Below are 12,037 nucleotides of genomic sequence, written 5' to 3'. Positions count from 1 at the left end.
AAGCAAGGAGCGTGTGTCGTTATTCTGAAAGTTAATTTGGGTAATAATCTGAAAAGATCAAGCATTGATATCGTCGTATGGCTGTGGAAATAAACGTTATTCCGTGAGGGCATTGGCAAGAGACTTGCCAATAAACGAAAATAACCATCGTATCCTTCACTCTGATAAAATCAGTTTCACTAAGCCTTCAACGCATGATCATCGTAGTGAACCTTATTTTTGTCATTTTATTGAAGTGTTTAAACAAAGAGATCCATAGAATGATTCGACTTCATTACTTCTCCGAAACATGTTTCACCTTTCAGATTTCTGTTGGGGAACAATGCTTTGAAACTGAGTTTCTGTGTCTGCTTCGTGCAAAAGAAAGCTGCAGCACATCTAACAGAGAAGAAGAAACAGCCCTTTTTATGGTCCAGAAAGCTGTAGTTGCCTGGCCTGACATTAGGATCTTTCTTACTCTGGAATTTAAAGGCTTTTTCCTCTGAGAACTTCACCCCTTTATCGGACAACTATTCTGCATCTTTGTTCTTTTGGTCTTCCATGTAATTGGATAACGGGCCACAAGCCCAACAGATGAGTGGTCCAGTGGTACGGAAAAGAAAAGCAAATACACACCCGTACGTCTTATGCTTCTATCTCACCACACTCTTTCTTTTTTTTTATTACAGAATGTTGGGCTTTAATTATTGTTTGGTGAACAAAAGAAGTATATTTTAAAGTTACTATTTCCATCGCGAAAAAAAAAAACTACATTTCCTCGGAGCTTTTAATTACAAGAAATTTTTAAAGCGGTAAATTGCAAAATAATCTAATTCAATCATAAACTGACACCGGAATGTTTTTTTTCCTATTGTTTTTTCTTTTTAAATTGTTTAAGGAACAAATAAATATAAATATAAACCAAAATTTAGAGAAATCATTGCAGCAACAAAAGAATATTACGAAATAAAATGGAATTGTCTAATTATTGTCCTGTTTCGAGATAGCTGCTGCGGGTCTAGGTGCTAAAAGCTTTAGTTACATAAGCCATAAGAGAAAAAAAAAAATTGATTTTTTGAATGCTTGTTTAGCCACGGGACTATTACTCAGTTCATGCTCTTTTTTTCTAATGTTTTTGCCCTATGGACCGGTTACAAACAAAGGAAAGAGCTCACTTTCAAACTGAATTTTCACGACACCTTTAGATTGGGTAGGGATAAAGTAATTAATATCAGTTGTTGATGGGAAAATTCACAGTTGATATTTAGATTTGGAATGATGTGGTGTCTTTGAATAATGCAAAATATTAAATTAGTTAAAAGGCACTTTCTTGGTCAATCCATTTGATATGGCAAACTGACAACTTTAGAGGAACAGTTAAGCAAAAAGCGTTCTTATTATTGAAGTCTCAGGCTTTTGCTTCATTGATACACACTGTTTGTCAGTCTTTCAATCTTGTCTTCACTCCAACATAGTTTAGGATGCTGTCTTGTCTTCAACTTGGATACTCATCCATATTATTCCTGCTCCAATTCTACAGCTACCCTTTTACCCTTTACGGTAGCAATTGGTAGATGCAACCAAGACACACAGTTCTTGTCTCAGCAATAACGTTAACTGCATTTCTTCAAGTTTACAAAAATCTTAAGGTGTTTATTGTTAAACATCCTTGCCTTCACCGCCAAACAAAATGTGCAATTAAACTAACACTTTTTTCTTCATTTTCTTACAAGACGACAAGACATGCATTCTATAATATGAACAGTGAACCACCACAATGCTCTATAATGCGTGTTCATGTAAGTGGCTGATTTATTCAGGTGTTATTCGTGCTTATTTGATACCTTATCTGTAAAACAGAAATTAACGTTATCCATTCAACAATGTTTCTAAGTTTCTTCTTGTTATTAACAAAGGTGGGTATGTACTGTTCTTAACTCTCGTAGAATACGTCTCAGCTGTCCTACATAATATGTTAAGCATGTGTTCATACCACAATCCTTGCCCTTCCCTTTTGCAAGTAAACGGCATGACAATTAACTGTTCATTCTGTTGTTCTGAGGCTTATTTTAGAAGTCAAAAATTGCCCAAGGAGGAGTCTTGCAATGGAAGGGTCGGTTTAATGGTATGGATTGTAGAAAATATCAAGCAAAATTACTTGCTGAGGAAGAAGAGAGTGCAAAAGAGGAATAAAGAAGGGGAGCAGCAGCAGCAGCAGAAAATGGGGAAGGAACTCACATTAGAGGAGTGGCTTCTACAATCACCAACTACACAAAATTACGGTAACTGCAATGGTGATCTTTGTGATTATAAACATCGTCCCAACAGTGATTATCCTTCGGTAGCCAGAGAAAGTACCTATTTTTCTAACTGTGGGGAATGTAGCTTGTCTTTGGAGCAACTCTTAAATGATGGTGATGTAGGGATTTTTTCTGTGGGCTACGGTATCTCTTTGGAGAATCTTTTGAAAGATGAAAAGGAAGATGAAAAAGAAATTGGGTTTAATTCATTGGCTAGTAGCCAAAGTAGTACGATCAGGAAAAGGGTGAGCTTTAGACTGCCAGAAGTGTCTGAGACTATTATTTTGGATCCATTAGAGAAGGATTTTAATGAATGCTAGTGTATTAGTTTCTTTCTTCAGTCTGTTTAATGTGAATTGTGAATTTACTAGAGTGGTGTGAGTACCCTATAGTTTTGTAAAGTATTTGGAGTGCATGAATAATGGATCAAAATCTCAAACTTGGTCAAGAATCCAAATTAGTGATCCACCTTAAATTTGATCAAGGTTCTAACTGGTCAAATAATATGTACATTGGTGTCTTAGTATTTGATTTCTATCTGCTTCCATTGTATAGAAAAGAGAGGAGCACAGGGTAATTTGAATTTGTTCCCCTTTTTCTGGAGCGGTTGATTCCAACAGAACTTTAGTGATTCTCTTTATGGGACATTGCAGTCTTTCTTTCTTCCATGTTGGATTGATTTTAGTGAGTTTCCAGTATCAGATGCTCAGAGATTCTAAGAACACTTTTCATTGATAATATCCTATTCTGTTCTTGCCTTCTGATTTTCTGTTTGCTTTAAACAGTCGTATTTCTGTTTGTCCTACCCTGAATTACTCTTTTCTTGGGTTGAGATTTTTCTTGGTTTTTTCTAACTAAACACGGATATGTCAGCTTTTGTTCTTCGTCATAACATAGCAGAAAATTTAGCAATACATGGTTGATATGGCTCAATAAATGGTAACATCTCGCTAATATTAAAAATGTGCTAGGAAAGGCAAAACTGAACAAAAAAAGCCGTCTTTCAATCTTTAAATTACAAAGGAACAGAAAAAACCATTTTTCTACCTATTTGATTGTCTTATGAAATACTAAATGAAGGTTTTAGATTGACTAGGACAAGGAAGAAAGGACAATTAATATGACTAAAAATGAAATAGCCTATCCAACAACCAGCTTGTTAGGTACAAGTTCCATTCATACAACTTTCACAAGATATGCACACTAATGTAGAGAGGAAAATTAGTTCAGAGGCAAGGGAACATAAGTCAGAAAGTGCATAATGCATGCCAAATAGCTAGAGTCAGCAATATGACAGACAAACAACACGCAAAAGAGGGAGAAAACAATAGGTTGGAAGTAGTCAACCTCTCTTTTTCTCTTTCTTTTGTGCATTCTGACTCCTCCAATGCGGTATCACAACACACAAAGAAAAAAGGGGGAGAGGGTGGTGGAGAAGAAGCCTTTGTCGTCTAGTTATCTTCTTCAAATAGGAACTTTTTTCTCAGTCTCTAAAGGAAAGGGATGCAACTATGTGAAAGAACTGTAGTTGCTCTAATAGCTCTTTGGCATGGCTTGTGGCTCTACGCTCCACTCTAAGAAAAAGTTCCTCACTTAGTTTGTCACCAATGTGGGCATCAACAAGAACTCCTGACACGGTCCTGCAGCTGTTGGCCAGAGCTCTTCCTACTTCACTTGCATCATCTGGTTGATTCACCACAAGTGGACTTCCTCCTTTGAATACTTCAAGCTTGTCTATGGTGAATGAACCATTCGCTTCAACCACCTCCTTGAAGTCTTGCAGGCTTGCTGCATAAACTGGAATGTTAAAACTGTCTCGTTTTTCTTGACTAATCAACCCCTGAAATCAAGAATTTAACTCAATAAATCAAGAATTCTGATAAGAACAGCAAGTTCTCACACGAATAATGTGTATGTCTGGTTTCAATATCAGTTATGTTTAACTAATTATTTATGTTTGGTTTCAGATTCAGAAAATCATTTCAGTCCTTAAATCCATTTTGAGTTGAAACAGTTTAAGTGCGTGATTGGATTAGATTCAATCTCTTCTTAAACTGATTCCAATTCCACGTTGAAAATGAAAACCACACACAGTTGCTTAGACTTTTTACAAAATGAAAATCCAAATACAACAATCTAGATAAAAATGAAAGATGCTGTTAAAAAGTATAATGTGAAAATGTCCTTAACTATATCAAGTGTTAAATTGGTAAATGAGATTTCTGTGTGATTTGTTTGAGTAACTGGACATTGTTCCAAGCACTAAACACGTCCTATCATGTAGGTGAGGTTATAATCTGAACTTCATTGATTACAGTTTTTGGAATTTGGAAGTGTAACATGGTAGAGAGGATAATTGTTAGAACAGAAGTGTTTGGCTTTGACTATGTTGAAAGACATTGTTGGGTCCCATGGAATATGATGGTTGTATGAAAACTGATGAGATGAATGCATATCCATTTTGTCTATAGCTTTAAGACATGATGATGTGATTCAGTGTTTGTTCTAAACTCTGGATATCCAAAGCCTAATTGGTGGTCAATATGATGGACCACAAGACAGACAGTGCCAGCAGGCAATTAATTATTATTTCTGCCGACATGATGATAAAGAAATGGATGGCTGGATGAATGAGGGGAGGCTAATCAACGGCTGGGACCAATCTGTTTGAAACTTGGGCAGTGAAAACTCATGATAAGTTGTGGTGATGCCTACAACACTTGAGCGTTGTGGTCTTTTAATCTCTACAGTGTCTGCAGGCACCCTTTTTGGTCTGCCAATGGCAAATAGAGGCTGTGTGAAGTGGGCAGGCACTGTTGACACAAGCATGCATAAAAATGTTTGTGATTATGATAATTACCTCTTGGACAAGATCATCCCAAGCATCCTGAAAGTGGGTCCCAAAAAGAAGGCCTGCCCCACCTTGGTCTGTAGGGTCCACTGAAGTTCTGGCCAAGCAAACTAAGAACATGGACCCCTCTCTCTTCATCTCCACTGACCTTGCCATCAGAAACCCTGCCAAATCTGTTTGGAATTGTTTCTTGTAAGCATTTGCTGTGCTCTCATCAGCACCATGGATAAACACTCTTCCTTTGTTGTATGCACTTGACCTTTTGTCCACAACACTTTCTGGCACCTGCATACTCAAACATATGCACTCTTATCAACAATAAAACTCTTTCTGATACATCTAGGTAGGCCTAACACTCAACTTTATTTAGCAGATTCAATTTCATGCAGTTCTACTTTTAGGCAGGAAATCAGAATATTTTGTATGGTAAAAAACATGTTAAGTAAATGTGTGTGAGCAGTAAATAAGCAGCAAAAATAGTAGACACTTTTACTGGGGGAATCCCAACTCCAATTGTGTGTCTTTTGGCGATCAAATTCTGTGTGGTGGCCCCATACATATTATTGAAATTTAAGATATATATGCATGAAAGTGGAATAACATTGGGTGCTTAATATGCATGCATTGGAAATTACTGTCCAAACACGTTACTTGTTTCCATGAAACATGGTTCCTTTTTTTCAACCCTATAGACTATGGCTTTGCTTCATTCACTTTTTGACCATAAATTATGACTTAGCCTTAAAATTAATCCTCGGGAAGAGGCAAATATCTCTTTCATTTTGTCATGGAAATTACATATTACATGACAGACTATAAGGAATAGAATCTTTGATTTTTTTTTTATGGGTAGGTTGGGGAGTGAATTATAATAAAAGACTATGTCAACAATATAAAAAGGGTTTATCAAATTAATGCTATATAGGCCAAAAGTTTTCAATAAATGTGAGTGATACCTTAAAGTTGAAATTCTAATTGAAAGGTTTAAAAAGATCTTGGACAATCTAATGATGAAAGATACACATAGAATTATTTGAAATGAATTATGATTTTGTGTAATAATTTAACCACTTCATTTGCAAAGAGAAATGAATAAATTAACTATTTCTTTTTAAAGTAGGAATGAAGGCATCCATTCAACTTTCTATTCACCCATAAAACAGAAAACTTACATTCAATTTGGAAAAAAATTAAATTTTCAGAATAAGGAAATAAAATATCATTTTTTTAAAATATTTGTACAAGAAAATCTATTACTTTATGATAAATGTAAATCTGTAAAAATAAGAAATTAAATTTAGATAAAAGTGACAGTTTTGAAAACTATTAATTGAAAACATAAAAGAAAGTCACAAAGAGTTGATACTTCCAATAAAAGATGCATATGAATACTTTTAATAGATGTATAGAATGATAATAATAATAATTATTATTATTATTATAACTGTAATGATACTTATCTTGAGTTTTTTGAAATCTACATGATATCTTTATTTATTAACCCCTTAGAAGTCATAGATATAAGGTGCTTTTCAGTGTATAATGTATGTTATGATAATGATGAAGAGTTATGTGAATTTTGGAAGGATAAAGGTGTAATTTACCCTAAAAACATACAATAATAATAAGTGTTGGTAATATTACCTGAGAAAGCCAGTGCAAAGAGAAAGCTGAGTGGAAAACATCCACAGACCTCGCCGGAAAAAGCCTCCGGTAGAAAGAACCGGGGACTCCGGCGGCGAAGTAAGAGCGGTGGTTGTCGGCGGCAAGGCATTCTTCCATGCTGACGCCATAGTTGGCGACAGGAGGAAGCAGCTGAAAGAGTGTGTTGAAGTCATTGCTAGGAAGGTCTGAGAAGAAAGCTGAAAACTCCGGTGGCTGCCACCCCAACGCCTCGTACCGTTTCATAACGTGCTTTATGATCACATCCACCACGTTTATGGTGTTGCTCCCACACGAACAGCCCAAGTCCACCACCACAAACGGCACCTCTCGTCCCTCAGCAAGCGCAACTCTGTCCAAAGTCTCTCTCAGAAGATGAAGCATCGACCTCGCATGTATGGCCTGCATGTTAATCAATGCATCTCATCTACTGTCACACCTTCATTCATTGTTTTTCTATATGCATAATCATGCATGTTTAGCTTTAGTATTTCTCATTGTCACCACCAAACATATGGGGTAGGGTACTGTTATTATTATGCATCACCATTATATATCTATATCTATATCTATATAATATATATGTAGCAGTTTGTTCTATTTATCAGAAAAAGTTAACAAGATTTATGGTACCTGAGCTTGGGAATTGTTGGCATAGCTGGCTTCTCCTTTGCCTCCTTTCATGCTGAGCAACCTTTCAAGTTCCATGTTGGAAACAACAACATTGTCTCCCATGGGAGCCATGATTCAGTGACTAGGTAGCTGTTGGATGAGATGAAAGAGTGAAAGAGAAACTGAGTGAGAAGAGACAAAAGAAAGAGTGTTTTGGAAAACTGAGAGGGTAGAGAGTTGGTATATATAGAGAAGGAAGTTGGCTTCTACTTGTTGTTATTATTATTATTTCAATGTATATTATGCTAACTTGTGCTGTTAGCTGGTAGATACAAATGGCAAGCAATCTGCTATTATTTGTTGTTATCATTATATATAAAGAAATTAGTTAACTATGCAATGGGAAAAGAAAACCAATAATAAAAAGAAACTCAGAAAAAGTTAAAAGCAGAGAATGTGGGCCTCTTGTGCAACACAGAAGGCCCAAAACTGGTGCAAGATCTTTGTATCAGAAGCTACATATATATGAATATAGCTTCTGTTTCTGAGTTCTGATATATACACAACAAAATTTATTGGAGAAACAACGGTTCATGTGGCCAAAAAGAATATATCTTAATGAGCAGTTCTTGGATTGAATAAAATCTAAGTAATAAATCTAATGTTAATAATATACAAATATATCTGACTGCATTAATTAGTCCTTATATCAGAATGTGATTACATTCTATTATCTGCAAAAGAAGCAGTAAATCATAAGTCAGTAATTGGTATGCAAAGTTTTCCATCATATACAGCCTTTTTCACCTATAAAAAACACAGATCAATGCATAATGATGCAAGTGATTAAGAGATTAGATTAAAATATAATGTTAGATTATTGAGTAATGATACGTATTTTAAGGAATCGATTAACCATATCTACATATATGGTGAAATAATGGTTCCTAAGGCTACGTAAGTTTCCTTTCACTTGCTTCGATATAAACAATAACAAGTTAAATTGATTACTCTTTACTAAGCAACTTTTGCAGTTTTATATTAGGTTTATTCTTGTGAGAAGATTGATTACTTTTGTCGGCTATTTAGGGCTTTATTATAAAATAAAAAGAGTCAAAGTAATCCATAAAAAGCCAAATCATGATTAATTATTTCATTATTAATTAAGTCATCACCCCAGAAATCAAGGTTCAACAGTTTGTACCTACCAAAACAAATTTTCTTAATAAAATTTTATAAAAAATTTATAAAAAAAAATCCAATAAAATATAAAAAATTCTAGTACTGTTATAATCAAATACATTAACCATTGTCGCCATGCTTCACTTTACTTTTGTATTGTGTTGAAAGAAATTTTAAGCCCTGAAATTGTGGCTAAAAATGGAGAGTTTTCAGATGCCCTTTTGAAATAAAAGAAAAAAATGAATGTTTTTGGTAAAGCATAATATAATACTTTTCAGAAAGCACAGTTCACATTGTCCTCAGAAATAGTCTTTAGTTGTTAAAAGGGGAAAAATGCAACAAGAAACATCAAAGCAGATACCCCAAAAATTCAGTGTTCCTTCCAAACTATACAAATCAATTTGGGAATGACATCTGTGTCCTCGTTAATTCCTTTTTTACATATATATGGTCAATAAAAGTAAACTATTTTGTTGATTATATACATATATTTTGCTTATAAACAGTCAAGTATTTCTATGTTATAGTCCATAATTTCTAAAATATGGTGAATTTAAATTTATTTCTAAAATGTCAATTTGAAGTTTGGATATAAAAAAAAATAAAGAGAAAAAGCAAGATAGAGTTTCTAGTTAAAAAATATTAAATACTTCAAATATGATAATCGAAATAAAAGAAGTCTTGTGACCTCTAACATGCATGATTTCATTTTATTATATGATGTGATCTAGAGCAACTAGTGCTATAACATAGACTGGTTTTTTAAAAATGTGAATCCACGTAGAATTCCATCAATAATGAAAGGAAACGTAAAGAATGAAAGCAAAAGTAAAAAAACTTTTTCGTAATTTAATTAATTATTGAACTATATATATAGATATATAGGACTAGGCTTTGAGACTTATTTTCACATATAGGTTGAATGATCCTAGGAGTGCATGTGCATGTAAAATTACGCAATCTCACTTTTAATTTTTCCCTACCAAATTCTAATTAATTAACTAACTGCATCAGTTTATTGGTCACAATATATACTTGTTTTTCTGTTAACAGTTTTGTAGGTTACACAAACCTATCATATTATATATATATTTATAGCCTTAGCTTCTTAAGATCATTTAAGAAAAGATATAATCAAAGTTCCACATACTCCAAATCTGAACTCCACAAATAAATTATGTCATTTTCACTCTCTTTTTACACATACACATATAGATATCCATATATATGTATGTATATGCATATAGTCCTGCATAACACGCCCCAAAAGGTGGTGAAAAAAGGTATATATACACATATAGATATATAGATATATCAGAATTTCTAAGGCTCTATTCTGAATCCATAAACATGGAATCTTTGTGATCTGACTTTGTTCTAATGGCCCCCTCTTCCTTTTTAGCTCCTTCTTAAAGCTCAAACCACCGTGATCAACGCCATTTACTTGAAATAATACCAAACAAATAATACTTTTTCTTAAAGCTCACAGAGCACATTTTATACTGGTTTTTTTAGCATTTGGTTATTCTGCATATTTGAACTGTTATTATTAAAATATTGTAAGTGTGTGTTGGTTTTACCAAATCTTCCAATGCATGTTCAATAGGATTTCACTCTCTCAAAAGGTTGGTCTTGCTCAATGGCTTAAAAATTATTGGCTTCTTCTCATTTGGATAAATTTAAAAATGCAGTTTACGTAAATCTAACACTTCTGATTCTCATGACAGAAAAAATTCACTTGATGGTATGCTAAAAAAACATTATGAACTAATCCCATTTTGACACTATTTTTCATTTTAGTGTCTGCATAAGAAATACATTTTGATTTGTTTCTGTGTTTATAACACGGTAAGATTGTTAATAATCTTTCAAACATGGATAGTTAATGTTTTTTAGTGTGTATAAATGTTAAAGCAGAAAATATATAAGATCTAAGTTTATAATTAACCTTTTTGGTGTTCATACTTTGATTGAACTATTTAGACTAGTGGGTCAGGAATTATCATGATAAGCCATTTTTTAAGAAACGAAAATAATTATGAGGTTGTAGAGACTACCTTTAGTTACTAAATAAGGTCATTGAAGAAAGGAGAAGGGAGACTTTTAGCCCTAAGAGAGATGTCAAAGACATGGTGGGATGGTCAAAGTTGGTAGTTATTTCCCTTTTGCATATATATATTATTCTGCAACACCTTCTCTGCATATACAGTTTTTCTTGTGTGGCCCTTATAATAAAGTAGAATAAAAGTTGAAGTGAGAATGCTTAACTATAAAAGAACAATGCGGTTGAACAAGTTGATTATACCTACGTATATGTATACTGTTATAAAATAACTTCTTTTTGCTGTAAAAAACATCTGTGGTTATAATTCTAGGTTAAGCTTGTGGTTCTTGTAATATATCTTTGTATTTATGTTCAAAACTACTGTTGTTAATTAACCAGAACAACAGGTTGATCAAAAACTATGAACAGAATCTTCTGGCTCCGTTTTGTCCACTATGAATTTCATCATTTTATAGTTCGGTCTACTACCACACTACAAAAGAGAAAAAGAGAACATGTTAGGTAAAAAAAACACATTCTGAAAAATCCAATGAGCGATAAAGTATAAGAACAATAATTAGTATATGTAATAAAATTTTGATGTAAAAATCAAATTTCTCTTTCCCATTCCCCATATAGCTATATAGGTATCTAGCTTTGCCATATTTTCTAAAAGAATGAAGCAACATGATGCATGTGGAAATTCTAAAGGAACAGTGATCTAAAATATATTTTTTGTGTAACTCTAGAAAGGAACAAGGACCCCAGAATTATTGAAGAATGGCAGTTACTGGTATCAAACTTTTCAGGCAAAATGCAACATAGAGCGGTTTGTGACGACAAAGAAGAACATAAAATATGTTTTTGTTTTCAGAAAAGGACATTTATTAGGTAGTATATGTAGGCTTTGCCTGTTTCTTGTATATCAACATTCATTGCGTTCATTTTTCTAGCAAGTGCTGATTGGCTAACAAAGTAGAAGTTAATAATCTTGAATTACGTTACGTGGTTTTTCACACCAATTAAGTTAGTTCAAACTGTGAAGAAAGAATAAGTAGTATGGTGCCAGAATTTGAGGTAAGCATCCACATGCCTATCGAGTATATAAAATTGCATAGGCTATTCACATGACATGACAGTGTATACTCATCAAGTTCATCATATGTTCATGAACAAGTTATAATTTGAACTTCCAAGTTCTTGATACTTTGCATATCAACACATAGTGCCTCGAATTCAATGATTTTCATTCGACTTGAAGGCATTAATTATTTGTCTTTACTAACAAACTTAGTTCACTGGGTAATGCTAGTTACATGGATTCATAAAATAATCCCAACTAACTCATTTTTTTAGTTGATCAATATACTTTAAAGTTAATGTCATTCATAATTAAAATCTGAAACC

The 12,037-nt window shown here is 33.6% G+C and overlaps 2 protein-coding genes across 2 annotated transcripts; one reads left to right on the top strand and one right to left on the bottom strand.

Moving 5' to 3' along the window:
- The first annotated feature begins 1,768 nt into the window (after positions 1-1,768).
- Positions 1,769-3,281, top strand: LOC111241824. Its single transcript, XM_022781814.1, has 2 exons — positions 1,769-1,778; positions 1,896-3,281. Exon 2 carries the CDS (start codon positions 1,952-1,954, stop codon positions 2,597-2,599), a length of 648 nt encoding a protein of 215 aa, XP_022637535.1. The 5' UTR covers positions 1,769-1,778; positions 1,896-1,951; the 3' UTR covers positions 2,600-3,281.
- Positions 3,282-3,402: 121 nt separating this feature from the next.
- LOC106764291 (indole-3-acetate O-methyltransferase 1) lies at positions 3,403-7,779 on the bottom strand. Its single transcript, XM_014648559.2, has 4 exons — positions 7,426-7,779; positions 6,775-7,194; positions 5,140-5,415; positions 3,403-4,119 (listed from the first exon to the last, which is right to left on the bottom strand). The coding sequence occupies exons 1-4, from the start codon at positions 7,534-7,536 to the stop codon at positions 3,763-3,765; spliced, it is 1,164 nt and encodes a 387-aa protein (XP_014504045.1). The 5' UTR covers positions 7,537-7,779; the 3' UTR covers positions 3,403-3,762.
- Between the last annotated feature and the right edge of the window lie 4,258 nt (positions 7,780-12,037).

The sequence above is a fragment of the Vigna radiata genome, chromosome 6, assembly GCF_000741045.1.
Source record: "Vigna radiata var. radiata cultivar VC1973A chromosome 6, Vradiata_ver6, whole genome shotgun sequence".
NCBI lineage: Eukaryota > Viridiplantae > Streptophyta > Magnoliopsida > Fabales > Fabaceae > Vigna > Vigna radiata.
Note: the sequence above shows the minus strand (reverse complement) of the source record. Positions and strands in the feature narration are given on the sequence as shown.